Source organism: Stomoxys calcitrans, chromosome 3 (assembly GCF_963082655.1).
Source record: "Stomoxys calcitrans chromosome 3, idStoCalc2.1, whole genome shotgun sequence".
NCBI classification, from domain to species: Eukaryota; Metazoa; Arthropoda; class Insecta; order Diptera; family Muscidae; genus Stomoxys; species Stomoxys calcitrans.
In genome coordinates this window covers 63,227,779-63,253,434 of record NC_081554.1, presented here as the reverse complement: position 1 = coordinate 63,253,434, position 25,656 = coordinate 63,227,779, and the positions used below count along the sequence as shown (strand labels likewise).

At 38.4% G+C, this 25,656-nt stretch overlaps 1 protein-coding gene across 10 annotated transcripts in view; it reads left to right on the top strand.

Moving 5' to 3' along the window:
* LOC106082527 (CUGBP Elav-like family member 2) overlaps positions 1 to 20,076 on the top strand; it is a 632,612-nt gene extending 612,536 nt beyond the window's left edge. For 9 of the 10 annotated variants that reach the window (XR_009397811.1, XR_009397808.1, XR_009397814.1 and 6 more), the window contains 2 exons: positions 767 to 1,278; positions 19,730 to 20,076. Coding sequence is in view for 1 of the 10 variants with exons in the window: in XM_013245088.2 (XP_013100542.2) it covers positions 767 to 1,038 (272 nt within the window). In the remaining 9 variants the exon portion in view is untranslated. Of the gene's footprint in view, positions 1 to 766; positions 2,880 to 19,729 lie in introns of those variants that run through there. The other variant, XM_013245088.2, reaches the window with a different exon arrangement.
* The last annotated feature ends 5,580 nt before the right edge of the window (positions 20,077 to 25,656 follow it).

The window sequence follows — 25,656 nt, the reverse complement described above, 5'->3', positions numbered from 1 at the left end:
GTGTACGGGACATAGTATGCTGAGGTTCCAATCATCGGGTATGCGTTCTTTTAGCCAGATTGCGCAGATAAGCTGCTGCATACGCCTTATCAGCGTGTCGCCTCCGGTCTTAAATAGTTCAGCGGGTAACCCGTCGGCTCCTGCTGCCTTGTTGTTCTTTAGTCGGGTCACTGCTACTTGGACCTCATTCTGACTAGGAGGTAAACATTCTATACCATCATCAGGGCCCTTCCTGCCAAATGAAATCCAGGCTAAGCCGGTTGCCTCTATGCTTATAACTTTCATTCAATATGCACTTCACTGGTGAATAAGCCTCTATATCGATTTTGGCAAATGCACTTTGGTACTCGACCACTGTTTACCGATAATCAGCCTTTGTTTGTGCGTTCCCAACATTTATTACCCATACCACAGTTGTGGTGCGGGCCATAAAATTCTCCATCCCTTGTTATTTGTTTAGTAATTCACATGGGGAAACCGCAAATTGAACGAAATTTGCAAATTGTGGTTTCAGATTCTAGGTTTTGATGGTGTGTTTAGCAATTTTTTTTTTGTAATTAGAGCAGATAGAAAGTAAAAATACATTAGCAGTCATTAAAAACAAAACTCACAGCAATTGCAAACAAAAATACGCCCATTTTACCCAATTACCTAATCAAATTTTTGGCAAAGTTGGAAAATTTCAACAGAAATAAATTTCTATTTTTTTAATTTGTATTTGCTTTAATTAACTTTTTCTCTATTCACTCTTCTTGTTTCTTTGCAGGTCCTGAAGGCTGTAATCTTTTCATATATCATTTGCCACAGGAATTCACTGACACAGATTTGGCCTCGACTTTCCTGCCATTTGGAAATGTCATTTCCGCCAAAGTTTTCATCGACAAGCAGACAAACTTATCCAAGTGCTTTGGTTTCGTATCATTTGACAATCCCGAATCGGCGCAGGTAGCCATACGAGCAATGAATGGATTTCAAGTGGGCACCAAACGCTTAAAAGTCCAATTGAAAAAGCCCAAAGATGCTTCTAAACCATACTAGAGAAGAGAGAACAGAAACCAACCATACAAAGAAACGTACACAAAAAAAAAACCACCCCCATACATAGATATGCACACAAAAGCAGGAAGAAAAGGATTACCATGAGATTTGTAAACAGGATGAAGTCAGCCAGCCAGCCAGCCGGCCAGATAAACTCTAAGAAAGCAGAAAATGACAAAACAGAAGGCCATCAGCAAGGAATGAAGTAGAGGAAGAGAGAGCTTTTAAGGACATTTAATGGTAATTACCTTTAAGAACATTTTAAAGTAAATCGTTATCCTTTAAAGGGCTTGAAGGAGAGCAGCTAATCTTTGGTTATTGCCTTAAATTCTATGCTTGGCAGCCTATTTTGTTTAATTTAATTTCTTGTAAGCCTTTTATTCTTGCTTTTGAGTTTTATGAAGAAAAACAAATGTCCCTACATTTTAGAATTTTACTTATCACAAACGAGGGAGGGCAAACTAACTCCCTCATATAATCGTTAAACGTTTTGAATTGAATATTTTATGTTTTTTGATGAATTTTTTAAAGAAAAATATATACTAGAATGTAGTAAACCTTAAACTAGAATGTAGTAAACCTTGAACTAGAATGTAGTAAAGCTTTTTCATAGCTTTTAGTTTTGTGTGTTTACAAAGCAACCACAACCACACTTTACCACACCAAGAATATGATAACAAAAATACTTGTAGTTAAGTTTTACGTTTGATTGTTTAATGAAATTTTTCTCAGCCTTAGAAGTTTTTTAACACAAAAAACAAAAATTGGTAAAAAATTATTTTTCCTCTCTTAATAATCATTTAAGGAAAAACAAAAACACTTTGTGTTTTTCAAAAGCCACATAGGATTTGTGAAAATATATGAAAATTTGAAATATTATGTTGCATATACATGGAGTCATCTACGTTAAGTGTATCTAGAGAATTGTGTTATACTGTTCACTGTATACTTATGAAACTGTTATACTTAATATGTTCTGAGTTTTATGCACCACACAAGCACTAATCACACTTAAACATACAACAAAAAATTGTATGAATATTATTCGCAAAATCTTTAAAAACAAAACGTAAATAATTTTTGTAAAGATCAACGAAAAATTTAAATGATTTTATGCTCGATTTTTGTAAAAAAAAAAAAAATTTATCAACTTAATGTGGCCATAAGTGTTTGCTAAGTTTTAAGTGAAGTGAATTGAAATAATGTTAAAAGACCCAATGAAATTTATGTTAATTTTTTTTTTTAAAGCAGCAGACTATTGCTAAGCAATGAGACAATTTTTTATTGAAGTACTAAGTCATTTTTTATAAGAAAATGAAAAAAAAAATTGCTTGCAAAGTTGTTCAACTCTCGTCTTTGTTTTTTGTTATAAATATCCGAAAAATAGACGGCAGACAATTATAATACAAAAAAAATATTAAAAACAAAAACATTAAAAAACTATGTTAAAAGTCATTTTTTTATTATTTCTAACTTTTTTTTTTTTGTATTTTTTATTACCATTGTTTTTTTTTTTTTTTTTGTTACTCAAAAACTTGTTTAATAATATTCTCTTTTTAAATTGTTTACATTTTTAGCTGTTTATTTTTATTTTTTTAATTAATTACTTTTTCTTTATATATTTCGTAAAAACTGTTAAATGCTTTCCTTTTTTTGAATTCATTATTTATAAATTAAAATGCCATACCTTATCACTCAAAAACCCCACACATACACTGAATTACACAACACTTACTTTTTCGCTTTATATTTGTATTGTTTATATATCGTTACATATATATATATCTATCTATCATTTGCTGAAATATTTAAATAAAGCTTTGTTTTTTGTTCCTTTGCTATGCTTTTGTTGATTTGTGTTTTATTTAGTCTTTTTTTTTTTTTGGTTGAAAATTTTGAGATTTTTCTACACATTTTTTCAATTAACTATTGTGGCTCGCTTTGCTGTACCAGCTTAATTGGTTAGGTTGAAAAGAGGGTGCGAATATTAATCCGCCCCATGCCAATATGGACATACACCTAAGCCAGTAATCGGATTTTTGTGCGTGCTAAGTTCATCCTGCCCGAATCTTATTGGGTTGCCCAAAAAGTAATTGCGAATTTTTCATTTAGTCGGCGTTGACAAATTTTGTCACAGCTTGTGACTCTGTAATTGCATTCTTTCTTCTGTCAGTTATCAGCTGCTACTTTTAGCTTGCTTTAGAAAAAGAAATGTGTAAAAATGTATAATTGATTAAAATTCATTCTAACTTTCATTAAAAATGCATTTACTTTCTTTTAAAAAATCCGCAATTACTTTTTGGGCAACCCAATATATACCCTCCACCATGGATCGCATTTGTCGAGTTCTTTGCATGGTATCTCTTTTTAGGCAAACAAAGAACATTGAATAAGAACTGTTATGCTATTGGAGATATATCAAGTTAAAGTCTGATTCCGACCATAAGTGAATTGAATGTTGAAGACCATAGTAGAAGTCATTCAGCCCTATTCTGGATATCAATTCCCTGGGAGTTTTTCCCATATTCTGAATAACAATTTTCTGGGAGTTTGTTCCCTACTCCCTTTTCCCCAACTCTAAAGGAACTTCGAAAATGGGAAATGTCTCCCAGGGGAAAAAGTAGGTATTCTAAATCGAAATAAAAGGAAGAATAAGATGATAAAAAAATGGGAAAAATTCCCCTAAACAAATGGAAGGGAGTTTGCTTTTAAAATTAAAATTTTAAATGCAAACTCCCTTCTATTTTTATTAAAAAAAAAAAATACAGTAAAAGCGTGCTAAGTTCGGCCGGGCCGAATCTTATATACCCTCCACCATGGATCGCATTTGTAGAGTTCTTTTCCCGGCATCTCATCTTAGGCAAAAAAATATACCGATTCAGACCATAATAAACACGTATGTTGATGGTCATGAGAGGATCCGTCGGCCCTTTTATGGGCCCAAAACCTTAAACCGAGAGATCGGTCTATACGGCAGCTATATCCAAATCTGGACCGATCTGAGTCAAATGGAAGACAAATGTCGAAGACCCCAACACAACTCACTGTCCCAAAATTCGTAGACATCGGACAAGAAATATGCCTTTTATGGGCCTCAGATCCTAAATCGGCGGATCGGTCTATATGGCAGCTATATCCAAATCTGGACCGATCTGAGTGAAATTGAAGAAGGATGTCGAAGGGTCTAACACAACTCATTGTACCAAATTTCAGCAAAATCAGATTATAAATGTGGCTTTTATGGGCCAAAGACCCTAAATCGGAGGATCGGCCTATATGGCAGCTATATCCAAATCTGGAACGATCTGTGCCAAATTGAACCAAATTTCAGCAAAATCAGATAATAGATGTGGCTTTTATGGGCCTAAGACCCTATATCGGCGGATCGGTCTATATGGGGGCTTTTTCAAGATATAACCCTATACAGCCCATCTTCGAACTTAACCAGCTTGTAAACAAACAAAGAGTCTGTGCAGCTCAATATCTCTATTTTTAAAGACAGTAGCGGGCTTTCAACAGACGGACGGACTGATATCGCTAGATGGTCTCAGATTTTTACGACGATCAAGAATATATATACTTTACTAGCCGAACCGGGCCCGCTCCGCAGCGCCTTCTATAACTCTATAATATCTTTTTTGGATGGGGACTCTTCGCCCTGAATGCGGATATCGAAAACGTGCCATTGTAGCCTATGACGCTGAAAGCGTTCGAATCATGGCGAGAAAATCGGATAAAGTGGAGTCTATCCCCTCTTAATGTTGGCGACATTAGCAAAGTACAATGTCATGCGTGGCACTGCGGGACGGTTCCTGGTGGTAATGTTCTTCCTTAGGGTAATGGTATCATTAGGGGAGGGATGGCACTTCAGACATTTCGACTTAAATATGGATTTAAAATTTGTGCTGCATTTCCAAATCCATTTAATTTGAGCCCCATATTGCCTTGGCCGGAAATATGAACCGTTTGGAGGGTGTTTTGGGGTTGGGGAGGCCACAGGCACTTTGCACTGAAATTGGATATCAAATTCGTTCATTATTCCCAACGGAAATTAAGTTCAGTTTGGGGGGTGCTTTAGGGCGTACCCCAAAACACTTGGCTCCAAAATAGACTATCAAATTCGTTTTCTACTCTCTAATACCTTTCATTTGAGTCCCATATTGTCATAATGGGTCAAATAACCCATTTGACGTATGTTTAAGAGTAAAAACGCGCCACCTTGTCTTGAACGTAAATTTTAATGTCATATGCGTAATCTACTCTCTAATACCTTTCATTTGAGTCCCATATAGCTATGGTCGGCTAATATGCCCATTTGGGGATATTTGAGGGTGTTGACCTTCCATTAATTGGACCTAATGTTATATGCCATATTTGTAATCTACTGCCTAATACTTTTCATTTGAGTCCCATATTGTCATGATCATCAAATAAACCTATTTTAAGGGGTTTTGGGGCTAGGGCTGCCCCCAGGTACATGCACCCAACTTTTACTATGAATTTCATATTCTACTCTTGAATCATTTGAATCCCATATTGTCCCAATCGGTCTACTTTTATTTTTGGGTAGTACTTTTAGGGTAAGGGGGAGGGTCCGCCTTCAAAAATTATATAGCCTATGTTTCCTTCCAGACCAACCTACACAATCTGTAAAAATTTCAAGGTAATCGGTTCAGCCGTTTTTGAGTCTATACGGTACAAACTAAGTACTCTCTAGTACATCGCAAAAGCATTTGAACGCTCCATCAGGCAGTTTTGGCCTTGTGAAAGTGAAAATTTTTCGTGAAAAAGTTGCTCGCGCAAAAAGCACTTCCAAGCAAATGATCGATGATTCCGGATCCTCTCGACATTCTGAGGCCGTCTGTCGAAATCACCATAGCCGACGAACGCGTTAAACTAGCCACAGATATTTAATATTGATGTATAGGTCATAATGGTTCAGATTTAGATATAGCTTCCATATAAACCGATCTCTCGATTTGACTTCTTGAGCCCCTGGAAGCCCCAATTTTTGTCCGATTTGGCTGAATTTTTGAATTCCGTGTTCCGTTATAACTTCCAACAAAGGTACTAAGTACGGTCCACATTGGTCTATAACCTGATATAGCTCCCATATAAACCGATCACCCGATTTGAAGTCTTGAGCCCCAGGAAGCCGCAGTGTTTGTCCGATATGGCTGAAACTTTCCATGTAGTGTTCTATTACAACTCCCAACAACTGTGCCAAGTTCGGTCCAAATCGGTTTATAACCTGATATAGCTCCCATATGAACCGATCTCCCTATTTGACTTCTTGAGCCGCTGGAAGTCCAAATTTTTGTTCGATTGGGCTTAAACTTTGCATGTAGTGTTATATTATAACTCCCAACAACTGTACTAAGTTCGGTCCACATTGGTCCATAACCTGATATAGCTAATATATAAGCCGATCTTCCGATTTGACTTCTTGAGCCGCTGGAAGCCGCAGTGTTTGTCCGCTCTGGCTGAATTTTTGCATTCCGTGTTCTGTTATGACATCCAACCACTGTGCTAAGTACAGTCCACATCGGTCTATAACCTGATATAGCTCCCATATAAACCGATCTTCCGATTTGACTTCTTGAGCCTCTAGAAGCCGCAGTGTTTGTCCGATTTGGCTGAAATTTTGAACTCCGTGTTCTGTTATAACTTCCAACAACTGTGCCAAGTACGGTCCACATCGGTCTATAACCTGATATAGCTCCCATATAAGCCGATCTCCTGATTTGACTTCTTGAGCCGCTGGAAGCCGCAATTTTTGTCCGATTGAGTTGAAACTCTCCATGTAGTGTTCTGTTATAACTCCCAACAACTGTACTAAGTACGGTCCACATCGGTTCATAACCTGATATAGCTCCCGAATAAGCAAATCTCCCGATTTGTCTTCTTACAAGCCGCAATTTGTGTTCAATTTGGCTCAAATTTTGCATGTGGTGTTGTGTAATGAAAAACAAAGCGATTTTTGATGATTAATATTTGTTTTTGTTCTCTAATCCCGAAATATAAAAGGTAACCCTCGTACAAAAATTTCCATAATATGGGAAATAAAATTTTTTGGTAGATTGTCGACACTCATTTTGCACTTTCTTGGTTGATGTAACAGTGGACTAATTATCTAGAAGAGTTTGTATGATGTTCCACTGTAACCACGTTTGTATGCGCTACCACACTCCTGTTCGTTCAATATATTTGCCCTTTTTACTACCTTCGTTCGATCTCATCACCTTTCGATGAGTGGAAAAGCTTCTTATTTACATGTTAAATAAAAAACTTAAAAATAACTGTATAAATAGGCAGAAATTTATTTTTACCCAATTTTTGAAGGTACACATTTTCGTCAAAAGCTGTTTGCTGTCCTTTGCGCGAATACACCGACAAAGCATTTGAGAAGATTAATTTGTATATTTTGAATTATTTTAGGGTTCAATGCCAAGTTTGGAAACTGTATTAATTAACGAATAAAACCCAAATCATCACACCGTAGCCAGACATCACCCTTCAAGCAGCGTGGCCGGTTTTAATCCTTCTTTTTTTTTTTGGCTGTTGTCCCTTAAAAAAGGTCTTTTGTTTGTGTTTAATTCATTATCATCAAAAGGGCATGACAGCGAGATTTTGTTAATTTGAAAAATAATTTGCCAACCTTATTGATTCTATGGCGAAAGGCCTTCCAATATTAGTGACCCTAATCTCCTGCAGAGAAAGCAGGCGGAAAAAATCTCCGAAATATTGATTGGTGAGTTATTTTCATTACATCTTAATTTTGCTAATAAATGTCAAGGCGGGATGTGAGATTGAGATGGAGATGTGTCAGCCACATTCTTTTAAGACAAATTTCAAAAGAATAATTAAGGCGAATTAAATAAGGTGATGATATCTTTCAGAAGCTAAACATGCATAAAAGAGTAGAGGGGGATTATTGTGATGAATTTATTGAGGAGGCCTCTGTAGGGGAGAGGTTAGCATGTCCGCTTATGACTCTGAACGCCTGGGTTCGAATCATCAGAATCGAGACCATCAGAAAAAATGTTCAGTGGTGATTTTCCCCTCCTAATGCTGGCAATATTTCTGAGGTACTATGCCATGTAAAACTTCTCTCCAAAGAGGTGTCGCTCTGCGGCACACCGTTCGGACTCGGCTAGAAAAAGGAGGCCCCATATAATTGAACTTAAACTTGAATCGGACTGCACTCATTGATTGTGAAAAGTTTGCCCCTGTTCCTTGGTGGAATGTTCATGGGCAAATTTGAGTTTAAGATAGGTTAAATGGGCAGCTCACCAAAATGTGAGTTTAGTTGGGAACATTGTGACTGACTAGCATGGAAGTGCAGGAGAAAAAGTAAGAAGATTTGAGACCCAAGGTTATTATTATCATTACTGACTGGCTTCCTATTATATGGCACACGATTCAGAGAGCATAAATTGCTAGTTGAAGCCTCTTCGGTACCTCCGAATATCTACATCTCTTCAGTACCTACCGAATATCTATCTTCGTTATCTACCGAATATATTTCAAGCTGCAATCTGGCGATTTGTAAGCAAGGAAATAAACCGACCTTTATTATAGAAACAGGCAGGCAGTGCTAGATGATACCTTTGTGTCTGAAAATATGAGGGGATGGATATGCGACTTGGAAGTGTTGGGTAGCAGCTTTAGATGATACCTTTGTGTCTGAAAATATGATGGGAAGGATATGCGACTTGGAAGTGTTGGATAGCAGCTTCTCTCATCATCGTTATATTGGTTTCAGTTATGGCGAAAATACTGCAGAAGTGGTCACTCGGCTAAACAGAAAAAATTAACACATTCTGCATTCTAGACTTGAAAAAACATAGTGGTCAAGGGCACAGACGCAACGGTCAAGCGGATCACAAAGACCCCTAATGTCTCGCTTATTTCAGCATGTCCTTGAGCCAAACCAAGGGTCATACAGCGATCACCATGGTGGACCCCAGGACTGGTTGGTCTAAGGAAGGGTTGCAGAAAACTCTTCAATAGGGCGAATGCCACAAGGGCATCACACAATTGGGACTTCTATAAGACCGAGCTAAGAATATACAAAAGGTAGTCCAGTTCCCTTCAAGAATGAATCCTGGCTGGAAATCTGCAGCTCCGTGGAGCATACATTTGAGGCCTTTAGGTTAAAGAAAAAGATCGTATCTTTGAAACCCATTGCAGTAGGATTCAGAAGTCAGAGAATGTAACAAAGTGTAGTAGAGAAACACTAGAACTACACGTTGATAAACTTTTTCCGCCAGTGGCGCCAAAAGAAGTTGTCACTGGTATGCATTCTTCGGAAGTAATTTGGGAAATTGTCTGTGTTTGAGTGGAAAATTCTTTGGGCGTTAAAAAGTTTCGACTTTTTAAAATCGATAGGCCCTGATGATGTATCAGCGGTTGAATTACAAGCTGTGACAAATGCTTCTTATTATTGTAGGTCGGTTGGGATTGTAAATGGGCCATGTAGGACAATGTTTTGATATAGCTGACATATAAACCCATCTTGAATCTTGGCTTCTTGAGCCTCTAGAGGGCGCAATTCCTATCCGATTTGTCTGAGATTTTGCGTTACATATTTTGTTATGACTTTCTACAACTGTGCTAAATTTAGTTAAAATCGGTATATAACCAGATATAGCTGTCATATAAACCGATCTGGGGTATTTAATTATTGAGCCTCTAGAGGTTGCAATTCCAAACCGATTTGGCTGAAATTTCCCGTGACGTGTTTCTTTATAACTTCCAATGACTGTGCTTAGTATGGTTCAATCGGTCCATAACCTATTTTGTTATGACTTTCTACAACTGTGCTAAATTTAGTTAAAATCGGTATATAACCAGATATAGCTGCCATATTAACCGATCTTGAATCTTGACTTCTTGAGCCTCTAGAGGGCTCAATTCCTATCCGATTTGTCTGAAATTTGCCATGATGTGTTTCGTTATGACTTCCAAAAACTGTGCTAAGTATGGTTCAAATCCGTCTATTACCTGATATAGCTGCCATATAAAACTATTTTGAATCTTGACTTCTTGAGCCTCTAGAGGGCGCAATTCCTATCCGATTTGGCTGAAATTTGCCATGATGTGTTTCGTTATGACTTCCAACAACAGTGCTAAGTATGATTTAAATCGGTTCATAACCTGATATAGCTGTCATATAAACCGATATGGAATCTTCTTTACTTCTTGATCCTCTAGAGGGCGTTATTATTATGCGATTTGGCTGAAATTGTACAACAACTTTTCTCATGACCTGCGTGTCAAATATTGTCTGAATCGGTCTTCTGCCTGCTACAGTTCCCATATAAACCGATCTCCCTATTTTACTTCTTAAGCCCCTACAGAGCGCAATTCTTATTCGAATTGGCTGAGGTTTTACACAATGACTTCTACTATGGTCTCCAACCTTCAAATCAATTATGGTCCGGATCGGACTATAACTTTATATAGCTCCAATGGCATAGAAATTTTTATTTTTTATCCTTTCTTTGCTTAAAAAGAGATACCGGGAGGGTATATCAGATTCGTCCCGGCCGAATTTAGCATGCTTTTTTACTTGTTATAACTTAAGCTAAACCAGTAAGGAAGGGCAAAAGTCGGGCGGTGCCGACTGTATAATACCCTACACCTATCCTGTATCCAATTTTGATGGACCTCGGCGAGCAAATATATTGAAACTGTAAAAACTACGGTTGACAAATGACAAACATTGTGGCCCAATTACCCAAAATCTCACGAACGTATATATGAGAGCAATATCCAATTCTGAACCGATTCCGAGCAAACTTCTCAGATAATGTGGTAGTCATCGAGAAAAGCGTTGTGCAAAATTTTAGCAAGATTGGTCAATAAATGTGTTTGCAGTGGTTCTAGGATTATGATTATCGGGCGATATATGTATGAGAGCTATATCTAAATCCGAACCGATTTCCATGAAACTCACCAGTCGTCCCAGATTCACCAGAGTCGTAAAGAAATCCTTCCTGCCAAATTTCGAGAGAATCTGTCAACAAATGACCATTTTATTGCAGTATCACTGCAAATCGGACGAACATATATATGGAAGCTATATCCAAATCTGAACCGATTTTTTCCAATTTCAATAAGCTTCGTCTCTAGGCCAAAAAACATGGTTGTAGCTAATTTGAAGACGATCGGATGAAAACTGCGACCTGTTGTTTGTACACAAATTAACATGGACAGACGGACAGACAGACAGATAGGCAAACAGACGGACATAGCTAAAGCGAATCAGAAAGTGATTCTGAGTCGATTGGTATACTTATCAATGGGTCTATATCTCTTTCTTTTGGGTGATACAACTAATTCACTAAGTTGTAATACCCTGTACCACAGTAGTGGTGTAGGGTATAAAAATGGTATGGCAGCCATGTAAAAACTACTCCACAACGAGGTGTCGCACTACTGAACCCTGTTCGGACTCGGCTATAACGGAGGCACCTTATCACTAAGCTTAAACTTGAATCATAAAAGACTTATTGATATGTAAGAAATTTGCCCCTGTTACTTAATGGAATGTTCATGGGCAAATTTGCATTTTTAAACTTAACCTTGCTTTTGGACTCGCCACACCATTTCTTCTTTATATAGTTTGACCAATGCCATTTTTCGATAGAGGCAATCAGTTCGTTAACCCTCAGCCTTAGAAAGCTGTAAAGTTGTCTTTAAGTTTAAGTTCGGCAAATACCTTACTGATATCAAACCAAGGACCGAATATTGTTTAAAACTTAACAACTACTGAGAATTTAATATTTGTTCATGTTGCTAGCAAGGCAATCCAATGTAACCAACCCCTACTCCATATTGATACAGCAATTTAGTCTTTTCAACTGCTTTTTTAATCAAATTTTTATCGTTTTTTTTCTCTTTTCAACCATCTCCTTCATTAGCCTTTGTATGACTTAAACATTTCATTTCACACTCTTGATTTTTGACTGCAAAGAGCACAAGCAAAATTTCATTATTTATATTTCTTATCAAAGCCTTCCTCCGTTTTGTTTTGTTAGTTTTTCCCCGTTCACTACTTTGCTTTCATACGAAATAGTATCTTGATTTTACTATGAATAAAATTTTTACAACTCTTGACTGTTTTTATTACTTCTCTTCTTTGTTTCATCAAAATCTTTCTAAAAACAAAGTAAATGGGTAAGACACATAAACCCTCAAATGAATAGGTACACTTTCTTTTAATTCGTGGAATGGCCAAACAACAAATCCTCGGAAAAAAATCATTGAAAACTCTCAAGAAAAAAGAGTGAAAAAGTCTAAAAGAGGAAACTAAGAAAAACGAAGGAATTTGCCAACATCAACAATTCAATGTTAATTTACATTTGAAAATGGTTGTAATTTTTCTTTGTTTTGCTAGAGTCTATTGTTGTACCCTACAATAAATGGGATAACAAAGGTTAAGCAAGGGGTTAATATGAAGAACTTTTTGGATCTATTACATTCAGTGCTTATTCGAATCTAAATTGATAAAGAGAAAACTGTAGGCCCTAAAGATCAAGAGCTCTTTAAATAACATCAAAATCTGAAATGAATCGAAGGAGATCAAGAAGAAGAGGCAATATTATCCAATACCAAAAATATCTTCAAAGACCCTAAAAACGATGGTTGAATTTAAACTGTATTCTACTGAAGAATAATCAATGTTAAGATCTCAACATCACATAGACGTACTCACCTTAAGTCTTCTTTAATAACACCAAACCAATAGTGACCTGAAAAAGAAAGGAATAATGTAGTTATCATTCTAGAATAATGGTCAATATTGACATCATTTACAAGTATTGATCTCCAAAACATATTCTCATCTTTTCAATAAATTAAGTTTAAAAGGTCATACAGTGAAGCAAAGATATCTAAAATACGCCAATGAACAGTTTAAGTAAAATACTGAAACTACTTTCTCAAATTCGTCTTTTTCAAACTTTTCGGATTTGGCCCTAGACACTTAACCACAAACATGGATGACAGATTGTTATTCTACTTCCAACTGCCTTTCATTTTTGTCCGAGGTTGGGAGTTATTTTGAGGAAGATGTGGCCACCTTGGAACTAAAGTGGGACTAAGATTCATGCTCTATTTCCAAATACTTTTCACTTGAACCCTCTTTTTCCATGGTTGGTGAATATATCTTGTTTGGAGAAAAGGACACTAAAGTAGATATCAAATTCGCGTTCTGCTCTCAAATGGTTTTCATTGAAGCCCTCCTTTGCCATGCTCGTTAGATATGTCCTGTGTGAGCGTTGAACGGAAGTCCAGATGCTTGGCCCTAAAAGGTCATATCAATCTCGTATTCTACTCTCAAATACCTCTTATTTGAAATCCATACTACCATGGACGGTAAAAAGGTTTTAATGGAAGGGAGTTGATGGGGTGCAGACGCCCCTGAAAACTTTCCCCCGAAATTGGTTATTAGATTCGTTTTCTACTCTTAAATAGCTTTCATTTGAAACCCATATTGTATTGATCGGCCTACATGTCCGTTTGGGTAGATTTTGTGGTGGGACGCTCCTCCCGGGTACCCCATTCCAAATAAAAGAGCTTAATTCTTGTTTTTGGTTAACAATAAAGGTCCAAATAGAATATCCTTTTAATAGCCAATTTATGTCCGATAACGGGTATTTTTTAAAATAAGGTAAGGGGAAGCGTTCCTTCCCACTTCAAGAATCAAAAATTTAACCACTCATTTTTTACCACAGGAAGATTCAAAAATTAAGCACGCAATTTTCTATAATGATAAGGAAGAGATGGGACAAATGGGACAATATATCGCCATTCCCCCATAAAACGCCTACTACGGAACCTTGCCTGCTATGCAAAATGCAAATTTGCCCATGTACATACCATTAAGGACCAGTGGCAAACTTCTCGCATATCAAGAATACTGTCCGCTTCAAGTGTAACATCTGAATAACGTCAATTTTACTGCTGAGTCCGAACGAGGTGCCGCAGTAGGACATTTCTTAAGAGAGAAGTTTTTGCATGGCATAGTACCATACAAATGCCAGCAATATGATGTTCTAGGCAGGATTCAAAGCCTGGATTTCAGCGTCGTAGGCGGACATGCAAACCTCGGCGTTATGGTGGCCTGTCTGCTATGCAGACGACGTAATAAAACGTGTAAGGGGCGGTAATTCGAATAAACTATGCAGAAAGGCCTAAAAAAGACTTGGAGGTTCTATAGGCCGAGAATAGTCCACTGGCTCTACAGGAGCGAGATTAGACCGATACTGACTTACGCCTCAGTAGTTTGGTGGACTGCGATGGAGAAAAAGTGCAACCTAAGTTCAGAGAATGTTGTTATGTTGTCTTGGCATAGGCGGAGCAATGACAACCACGCCCACTAGGGCACTGGATATTCTTAATATCCGACCCGTTTACATACAGATTAAATCTGAGCCAGCCACTGCGGCTATGAGACTTAAGGTGATGGGAGAATGAATTGAGGATGGGAGCAGCTCATAACATCGCAGTATAATCGAGGCGACGATAGAAAACCTGGAAGGAAGGGAAGAGGTTTCCGATCGGATACCTGAGACGACACTTGAGGTCGAGTGAGAGGCACTGCTGCCAGCGGCACAGTCTTGGACTGACGCAACCATAGTACTGACATCTGGAAGATCATGTTAGACGGATAGATCAATGCTAGGGGACGGAATGGACCTGGCGGTCTACATTGAGGACCCAGGGAATGAGATCTGTTTTAGACTGCGTGACCATTATACGGTCCTGCAGGCGGAGATCCGGGCGATCACGGAATGCGTGAGGTGGTGTGATGCTAACGCGAGGATGTTGAGTGTAAACATCTTTGCGGACAGTAACACGGCCATAACGTCAAAAACAACCAGGACGGTAAGGGCAAGAACAGCCTTGGAGTGTAAGAAGGAGATTAACGCTTTCTCTGGGGATGGCACAATCCGCATCGTTTGGGTGCCGGGCAATAACGGAGTAAGGGGAAATGAAAGTGCAGACGATTTGGTGGAGAGTCGACGCTGTCCGAGTTAAGGGCGTGGGCTTGTAACACTGTGGAAAAGCGACAGTCGGTAGGTCAGGAGGACAAAATTCGTAGGGGGTGATCCGGGTTATGAAAGGACGACGCTATTACTGAAAGGAAGTACGCAGGAGGTTAGTAGAGCTTTCGGTATCATAACATGACACATAGGACTACGAGCTGAGTTTTGCAAAATCGTTGCAGCAAGTGATAGCATGTGAAGGACAGATGGGGAAGCTGATGAGAGGTTGGAGCATTACCTATGCCATTGCCCGGCTTTCGCGGATAAAAGACACCGGTACATAAAAGGGGACACAATATCAGATATGAACCAACCAAGGGGTGTGGTATGGGAAAAAATGAAGAATTTTGTAAGTAGTACGAAATTCCTGACATAAAATTTTCAATTTTGAGATTACTTTTTATTAGTTTTTAAATCTCACAAAAAGCCGATTACTGGCTTAGATGTATGTTTATAGTCGCATGTGGCGGATATATACACTGCTAGAAAAATGGCTGCATTTTGCCAATACCGCCTGGTATTATTTTGTTCGAGTCATTGGCAAAGACTTTTAATACCTTTTAGTATCAACGGCGTCACATTTGTATTCTTGTCATCGCGCCAGAAGTGTTGTTGAGCTTTGTACTTAATATATTGAATATAAAAACCTGCTCAAATACTTGAAAGCGGTGCAAATGGAAATAGTAAAAATTCAGAGCACATTCTACAATACATCAAACACATGATTGTCTCTGTGTTTATGTATTCATACGAAACACACTTCTGGGAATCAGCGAATATGGAATCAATTGCTGAATTCAAAGAATTGAGGTTGGTCACGGTTCAACATTACCTTTTATAATGATTAACATAAATAATCGAAATAAAATTAGATTTTAATTATTTTCAACGTTTTTTTTTTTTTTTCTTTTTGTCATTAGGGGATGGAATAATCAATAACGGTTTAGTAGTAAAACCAATAACTGTTAGGTGCTAAAACCAATAACATATTGGTATTAAAACCAATACCAGTTCGGTAATAAGGCTAGTACCAGTTCGGTACTAGTCATTTTAAGTTTCATCTATACCATCCGTCATTGTTTTTGAACCATACAGTGTTGCTTTACTATCAATACCGTATGGTACTGACATGAGCACGTTTGGTATTAACTTTTCTCTTGGTTTATCTGCACCCTCTTTTCAACCTAACCTAACTTTACCTAATAGGCTTCGCCTCTAGGCAAAAGAAATCCTGTCCAGATTTTAACATTCTCGGTTGAAAATTGCGACTTGTACTTTGTACACAATGGATCATGGACAGACGGACGGACATAGCTAATACAAATCAAAAAGTGATTCACAGTCGATTCGTAATCGAAATAAAATTAGATTAAAATTATTTTCAATGATTTCGTTGGTGTATTAGAGGGTAGAATAATCAATAACGGTTACCAATAACTGTCTGGTGCTTAAACCAATAGCAAATTGGTATTGAAACCAATACCAGTTCGGTAATAAGGCTAGTACCAGTCGGTACTAGTCATTTTATGTTTCATCCATATCATCCGGCATTGTTTTTGTTTTTGCCAATACCGAAATGCTGCTCAAAAAGGCAAGAACTTCGTGTGACAGGGTACTTAGATAAGAAAAGTTTCTTTACGAACAGCGTCTTCGTGCCAAAGGTATTGCTTCTCCGAGAGGAAGCAAGAGCTTTTGGTCATTCGTAAAAAGAGTAAAGGGCAAACCATCGGCAATCCCAAATCTTGTAAAGGATGATCAGGTATTCACTGACCCGGTTGATAAGGCTAATCTACTGGCTGAAATGTTTGCAGCAAATTCTTCCTTGCCGTTTAGCAATCATCCACTCCCCGTGAATGATAGTGTACCTAGTTCGATGCCTCAGATATTTTTTCGAACACGTGGAGTTAAAAGGGTCCTTGCGGATCTCGACGTTAATAAATCTCCGGGCCCGGTATATCAACACTTATCCTTTGTAAGTGTTCTTCGACGCTTGCACGTCCACTACGCAACCTTTTCAACCTTGCTTACCGTGCGGGTGTTTTCCCAGTGCATTGCAAGGTTGCAAACGTTCAGCCCATCCCCAAGAAAGGGCGAACAACCCTACGAATTACCGGCCAATTGCGATATGCTCCGCGCTCTCCAAAGTTATGGAGAGTATGGTTAACCATCAACTTATCAGATATTTAGAGTCCAATGGCCTTCTAAGCGACAGACAGTATGGGTTCCCCAGAAATCGCTCTATGGGAGACCTAATGGCATTTTTGTCGGAACAATGGAGTCGCTATAGCCACCAGTTTGGTGAGAGTAAGGTCATGGCTCTGGATATCTCCAAGACATTTGATAGGGTCTGGCACGGTGCACTTTTATCAAAGCTTATCGCTTTTGGTGTCGGTAATAACTTCGTTCGATTTATATCGAGCTTTCTCAGAAATCGCACTATACGAGTTGTTGTAGATGGGCTCTCATCAGATGAGTATACATTGACCGCAGGTGTGCCACAAGGCTCTGTTCTTTCCCCTTCCCTTTTTCCTATTTTCATTTACAATCTACTGGGTCGGACTTCGAATCCAGTCTAAACATTTGCCGATGACAGTAGTCTGTGTCATTCATATTCATTCGACCATAGGCCCAGTCCTCAAGAAATTGTGGACAGGATTCTTCCAGGATTTGTTGGCCATTTTCGAGTGGGGTCGAATGAACAGAGTAGACTTTAACGCACAGAAGACGCAGTGCTGTTTCTTGTCCCACAAGCGTTACACTGACCCACTTCAATCGTCGATATCTATCGATGGTATAGATATTGAGCAGTCAGATGCTTTTGATGTTCTGGGTATGAAGACACAATGTGATGTCCGTTGGTCAAAACACGTATTCGAAGTGTCGAAAGAAGCATTCAAGTGTTTGGGCTTTCTTAAGCGGTGCAAGAAATATTTCACCTCTTCTGATCTTCTCAATATCTATACTACCTACATTAGGCCGAGGATGGAATATAACTCTCATATATGAGCAGCAGCTCCAAAATCATCCTTGGAGCTACTTGAGCGGGTTCAACGGAGAGCGATGGTGTTGATTGGGGACAGTGGGGTATCCAACTCTATTGCTTCCCTTAAACATGTGGGTAGCGTTGTATTGGTCTATCGTTATTTCCATGGCGTGTGTTCCAAGGATATTCGTCTTCCTGTCCCTGACGTTGGGATGTTTACCAGGAATACAAGATTTGCCAGGAACTCGCACCCGTTTGTAATCGATTGGCCAGTCGACCGGACCATGCATTACCGAGAAAACTCATTTTTCGCCCGAACCATCGTATGTGGAATCGACTTCCAGCTAATGTCTTTCCCACCGACATTGACATTTAGAAATTTAAGACTTATATCAATAAACACTACTCCCTCTTTCCCCCCTCCAACCCTTAACTTTCCTAATTGTCAACGCAATGCTCTGCATATATAGGGGACATCCCCTGCGTGTTGGTTACGTGAAAAAAAAATTAACACGTTTAGTATCAACTTTTCTCTGGGTGTATCTGCACCATCATTTCAACCTAACCTTACCTAATAGGCTTTGCCTCTAGGTGTAAAGTATAAAAATTTCTTCAAGTTCTTATAGAATTCCCCTTCGTATAAGTCTCTGAGGGTAAGGGCATGCTTAAGTCGACTTTAGCGGCAATGCTTTCACCTTTTTTTTTGCTGGTTATGCCTTCCTCTTTTGTCTAATTTAATTCCAACTAAAAAAGACTCCACTTTAGCAAAGGCATCTCTCCTTGACTGTTTGTGCCAGATTGTTGGTCAAAATAGTTTTGCCAATCTTTTATTTATCCCTTTCATTATTTTGCCTGATTGTTGATTCATTCCCACCCAAACACTTTGGCTGCAACAACACGAAGCCCTCTCCTTCTCCACACAATGTTGTTGTAGATGAAGAGGAAGCGGCAGTTGATTGTTGGTGTTTGTTATTTGAGTTGAAGTTGAGTTTGTGTGCCTTTGATTTAAATTCATTATTACGAGATATTCCTTTCAACATTTTCCGTATCTTTTTGTTTTTTTTTTTTTTTTGCTTTTGTCCTGGTGCTGCTATTTGAAGATTTCATTGTTTTTCACTGGGAGCTTTGTTTGCTTAGTTCTTTTGTTCGTTACATTCTTAAAATCCTAATTTCAAAAACACGATAACAAAAAAAACTTGCAAACAAACACCAATTCGAACGGAAAATGGAGACTGAGGAAAAACGCCCAGCTGAAGAGGCGGGATGCCTGCCGGAATACTTAATCAAAATTTTAACATCTTTTTGTTCATTTTTCTTTTTTTTTTTGGTTTTTATTTTTCTTGTTGCTTCTTCCAAGGGCTGATTTTATGGATGGATTTGTTGCATGCCTTCCCTTTTTTGTAGTCTGGAAAATTTCTCAAACACACCCACACACACACACGCACACACCCAAAAAGGAAGCCGAATGAAAGAAACACTTATGTTAATTAAATCTGTTAAGATCAGCAGGCAAAGTTAAGGTGAAGTCATCTCTTATGCCAACAAAACTAAATTAAATGAGAAGAGCTCAAACAACAAAACAAATGTTAAACAATTGAGAATTTCAAATTTAATTTTCTGTTTCTTTTTCTACTTTTTTTGCAAATTTCAGAGAATCCAACAAGAAATGCGGCATAAGGACAATGTGAACAAGGATGTGAATCTGAAATAACCAAAATCTCTTCTGCCACCATAATACCAGCTTCTTCACTCAACGGAAAAACATACAAACAAATAAAAAATTGTAAAATTTTTGTATATAATCAATCGATAATAAGTACATGATAATTGTTATCCTCTCTCTCTTTGATGTAACCTAAAACCTTTTAGATGTTATCAATAAGATTTGTAAAAAAAAAGAAGATACATGTAACTGTAAGATACAATTGTCAGCTTTTTGTAAATTTGATGTATAGAAATAATTTAGCAAGAACACTTAATGAAAAATTAGTTAATAAATTTTTGTATAATTTTTGGTTTGGAATATAAGCAAAAATTTTGTGTTATGAGAAAAGAACAAATAAAGATTATACTATGAAAAATGTTGCCGTGCCCAATACTTCTTTGTAATACTGTATTCTGTCAGCGAAGAAGAGGATAGATAGATAGAAGTTCTGTTTTAGGCTCGTTTTTCTTTAAATATCAGTATGAATTACCAAATGGGGACTTTCTATAAGGATCAGGCTGATTCACCGTTATGAATTAGATAGGCGATTCTTCCTTCATTTGCTCCTGTGGTACTACAATGAACGAAATTTTTCTGGATTTTATTGCAGATTGCCACTATAATATCATCAAAACCAATTTTGAGCAAACTTCTCAGATAATGTGGAAGTCGTCGAGCAAGGCGTTGTACAAAGTTTTGGGAAAATTGGTTAATAAATGCGATTGCAATGGTTCTAGGAGTGAAAATCGGGCTATATATATATATAGGAGCTATATCTCAATCTGAACCGATTTCAAGCAAACTTCTTATGTATTGTGGTAGTCGTTGAGTAAGGCATTGTACAAAAGATTGGTCAATAAATGCGCTTGCAATGGCTCTAGGAGTAAAAATCGGGCTACATATATATAAGAGCTATATCTTAATCTGAACCGATTTCTATGAAATTCTCCAATGATGTCTAGAGTCATAAAAAAGTCCTTCCCGCCAAATTTCGAGAGAATCGGTTAACAAATGACCATTTTATTGCATTATTACTGCAATATACAAATCTGAACCGATTTCAAGCAAACTTCTCATGTATTGTGGTAGTCGTCGGGGAAGGCGTTGTACAAAATTTTGGAAGTATTGGTCAATAAATGCGCTTGCAATGGCACTAGGAATGAAAATTGGGCTTCATATATATATAAGAGCTATATCTAAATCTGAACCGATTTCTATGAAATTCACCTGTAATGTCGGGAGTCATAAGAAAGTCCTTTCTGCCAAATATCGAGGGGATCGGTTAACATATGACCATTTTATTGCATTATTACTGCAAATCGGACGAACATATATATTGGAGCTATATCCAAATCTGAACCGATTTCAAGAAAACTTCTCATGTATTGTGGTAGTCGTTGAGGAAGGCGTTGTACAAAATTTTGGAAAGATTGGTCAATAAATGCGCTTGTATTGGCTCTAGGAGTGAAAATCGGGCTATATATATATTGGGTTGCCCAAAAAGTAATTGCGGATTTTTCATATAGTCGGCGTTGACAAATTTTTTCACAGCTTGAGACTCTGTAATTGCATTCTTTCTTCTATCAGTTATCAGCTGTTACTTTTAGCTTGCTTTAGAAAAAGTGTAAAAAAGTATATTTTATTAAAGTTCATTCTAAGTTTTATTAAAAATGCATTTACTTTCTTTTAAAAAATCCGCAATTACTTTTTGGGCAACCCAATATATAAGAGCTATATTTAAATCCGAACCGATTTCTATGAAATTCACCAGAAATGTCTAGAATCATAAGAAAGTCCTTCCAGCCAAATTTCGAGAGAATCGGGTAACAAATGACCATTTTATTGCATTATTACTGCAAATCGGACGAACATATATATGGGAGCTATATCAAAATCTGAACCGATTTTTTCCAATTTCAATAGGTTTCGTCTCTAGGCCGAAAAACACTCCCATACCAATTTTAAAGACGATCGGACGAAAATTGCGACCTGTAGATTGTACACAAATTAACATGGACAGACGGACGGACAGACAGACGCTAATCGTATCAGAAAGTGATTCTGGATCGATCGGTATACTTATCAATGGGTCTATCTCCTTTCGTTTTGGGTGTTACAAACTAATTCACTAAGTTTTAATAACCTGTACCACAGTAGTGGTGTATGGTATAATTATGCTTCTGTATAAGGTATCATGGTAAATGACAATGATTACCAAGTAAAAGGGTGCTAAGTTCGGCCGGGCAGAATCTTGGGAACCCACCACCATGGATTCTGCTAAAAATTTATCTATATATAAAAATGAATTTGTGTTTGTTTGTATGTTTGTTTGTTCCGTATAGACTCAAAAACGGCTGAACCGATTACCTTGAAATTTTCACAGATTTTGTAATTAGGTCTTGAAGGAAACATAGGCTATATAATTTTATGGTATCGGAAGGGGGGGCGGACCCTCCCCCCTACCCCAAAAGTACTACCCAAAAATAAAAGTGGTCCGATCGGGATAATTTGGGATTCAACTGCAAGGTATTCAAATTTAGAGTACGAATAAAAGTTGGATGCAAGTATCTGGGGGACCGCCCCAGCCCCAAAACCCCTTAAAATAGGTCTATTTGATGATCATGACAAAATGGGACTCAAATGAAAGATATTCGAGAGAAGATTACGAATATGGTCAGGAAGTAGGAATAGGCTTTATAATTTATTATTAACGGAAGGGGGCGGACCCTTCAACCCTTACCCCAAAAACACCACCCAAAATCAAAAGTGGACCGATAAGGACAATATGGGTATCAAATGAAAAGTATGTGGGAGTAGATAACGAATCTGGCATAAAAATACATGTCGAAGTATAGGGGGTCACCCCACCCCCACAAAGACGGCCACAATGGGCTCATTAGCCAATCACGGATACATGGGACTCGGTTTGTTTGTTCCGTATAGACTGAGAAATGGCAGAACTGATTTTCTCAAAATTTTCGCATATTGTGTAGGTTGGTTCGGAAGGAAACATAGGCTATGTAATTTTTCGCTATCACAAGTGGGACGGACCCTCCCCCTTATGCCAAAAATACAACCCAAAATTAAGAGTGAACCGATCGGGACAATATAGGTATCAAATGAAAGGTATCGGCCCGTCCCAACCCCAAAACTCCCCCAAACACATATATTAGACGTTCATTTAAATATGGGACTCAAAAAAAGGTATTCTGGTGTAAATTTCGAATCTAGCATACAAAATCAGATCGAAGTATAGAGGGTCACGCCACACGGCGTGTCATAATGGGTCAAAAACGGTATTAGACCCATTATGACTATATGATACTTGGCTGAACCGATTTTCTTAAAATTTTCATAGATAGAGTAACTTTTAGATATCGGGTGGAGGCGGACCCTCCCCCTTAACCCAAAAACCCCACCCATAAACAAAAGTGGTCTGATGTGCACAATAAGGGTATCAAATGAAAGGTATTTGTGACCCATTATGACTATATGATACTTGGCTGAACCGATTTTCTTAAAATGTTCATAAGTTGAGGATATAAAATTTTTAGATATCGGGTGGAGGCGGACCCTCCCAAAAAACGCCACCCATATACGAAAGGGGTCCGATGGGCACAATAAGGGTATCAAATGAAAGGTATTGAGGAGCAGAAAACGAAAATGATATTAATAATTGGGTACAAGTACCTAGCGGATTTGGTGACCGTCTTCACTGAAACTATGACTTTTATAAGAATTCTCGGGAACTCAACCAAGTAGGACCCAGACCAGCCCCGATTTGCACATCACAATGGATATGGCAATGGTGTTGTTTTAAATGAGGATGGTTATATTATCCATGGTGGTGGGTATCCAAAGTTTGGTACGGCCAAATTTTACACGTTTTACTTATTTTTCTATACCCACCACCACTGATATGTCTATTAACCACCTTTCGTCATAATATGGTGAAAAATCCAGGTCTAACACAACTCATTGTACCAAATTCATCGGTTAAAAAATTTGCCTTTTATGGGCCTAAGAACTTAAATCGGGAAATCGGTATACGTACATCCAAACTGACTGATCTGACCGTTATAGAGCACGTATGTCGAAGATCTTAAATGGCCTCACTGTGCTGAATTTTAGAGAAATCGGACAAAAATTGCTCATTTTATAGGCCCAAGACCTTAAGTCAAGAGATCGGTCTATATGGCAGCTATATCTAAAAATAGCCCGATCTCGAACATACCCAGTACGTATGTCGAAGGGCCAAATTGGTTAATAAATTCACCTTTTACGGGAGTAAATCCTTAAATCGGGAAATGGGTATATATGACAGCTACAAGACCTTAAGTCAAGAGATCGGTCTATATGGCAGCATATGGACCGATCAGGGCCGTATCGAACGGGTCTGTCAAAGAACATAACACATTTCGCTATACCAAATTTCAGCGAAATCGGTAAATAAATAGGCGGTGGGCCAAAGACCTTAAATGGTGAAATCGGTGTATATCCGATAGATGTATGTATAGACCGGTCCTAACCAAATTCGAAACGAACGTCAAAGGGTCAAACGCCACTCATTGTATCTAATTTCAGCAAAATCGGATAATATATTCACCCTTTATGGGTTTTAAATACTAAACTTCTCATGAACATTCCATACAGGAACAGGGCACACTTTTCTCATATCATGACAAAGGGCCTCATTTTTTATGCCGCGTCCGAATAGCGTGTCGCATAAGCGTTTGGTGTCAAAGACGGACATGCTAACCTCTGCGCCACGGTGGCCTCTGAAAATCTGTATATATGGCAGGATAATAAATGCGCCTATTATGGCCAAGAGACCTTAAATCGAGAGATTGGTCTTTATGACAGCTATATCTAAATAGCCATATTGAACAAGGATGTCGAGAGAGGCCTAACATTACAGACTGTCCCAAAATTTAAACGAAATCGGACAGTAAATGCTTTACTCACCTCCTGCTTACTTCCTTTCAGTAATAGCGTCGACTTCTCACAATCCGGATCTCCCCATAGGGGTTTCGTCGCCCTGCCTACCGTTTCGCTGTATCTCACGCCCTTAACTTGGACTGCGTCGACCAGAAAGGCTTCGGGTTACCCAGGTATGTGCGGCAGTCTTCTGGCCTTCACTGCCAAATCGTTAGTTTTTTCATTTCCTCTTACTTCGCTATGGCCCGGGAACCAAACTATGCGGATCGTGCTATCCTCAGAGAAGGCGTTAATTTCCTTCTTACACTCCAAGACTGTTCGTGACCTTACCGTCCTGGTTGTTGTCGCCTTAAGAGCCAGTTTACTGTCAGTAAAGATTTTCAAAATTGATGTCCTCGCGTAAGCACCACACCACCTCACGTATTCAGTGATCGCCCAAATCTCCGCCTGCAGGACCGTATTATGGTTAGTCAGTCTAAAACAGATCTCTGTCCCTGGGTTCTCAATGTAGACACCCAGGCCCACTTTGCACTCCAACTTTGATCCAATCGTGTAACATGATCTTCCAGATAGCAATACTAGAGTTCGGTCAATCCAAGAGTGTGGCAGCAGTGCCTCGCGCTCGACCTCATGTATCGTCTCGGGTATCCGATCGGAAATGCTTCTATTCCTTCTAGGTTTCCTATCGTCGCCTCGATTATACCGCGATGATATGAGCTGCTCCCATCCTCAATCCATTTTCCCATCGCCTTAAGTCTTATAGCCGCAGTGGCTGTCTCATACTTAATCTGTATGTCAATGGGTCGGATATCTAGAATAGTCTCCAGTGCCCTAGTGGGCGTGGTCCTCATCGATCCGCCTATGCCAAGACAACATGTTCTCTGAACCTGTTGTATGGTCCTTATGTTGCACTACTGAGGCGTAAGTAAGTATTG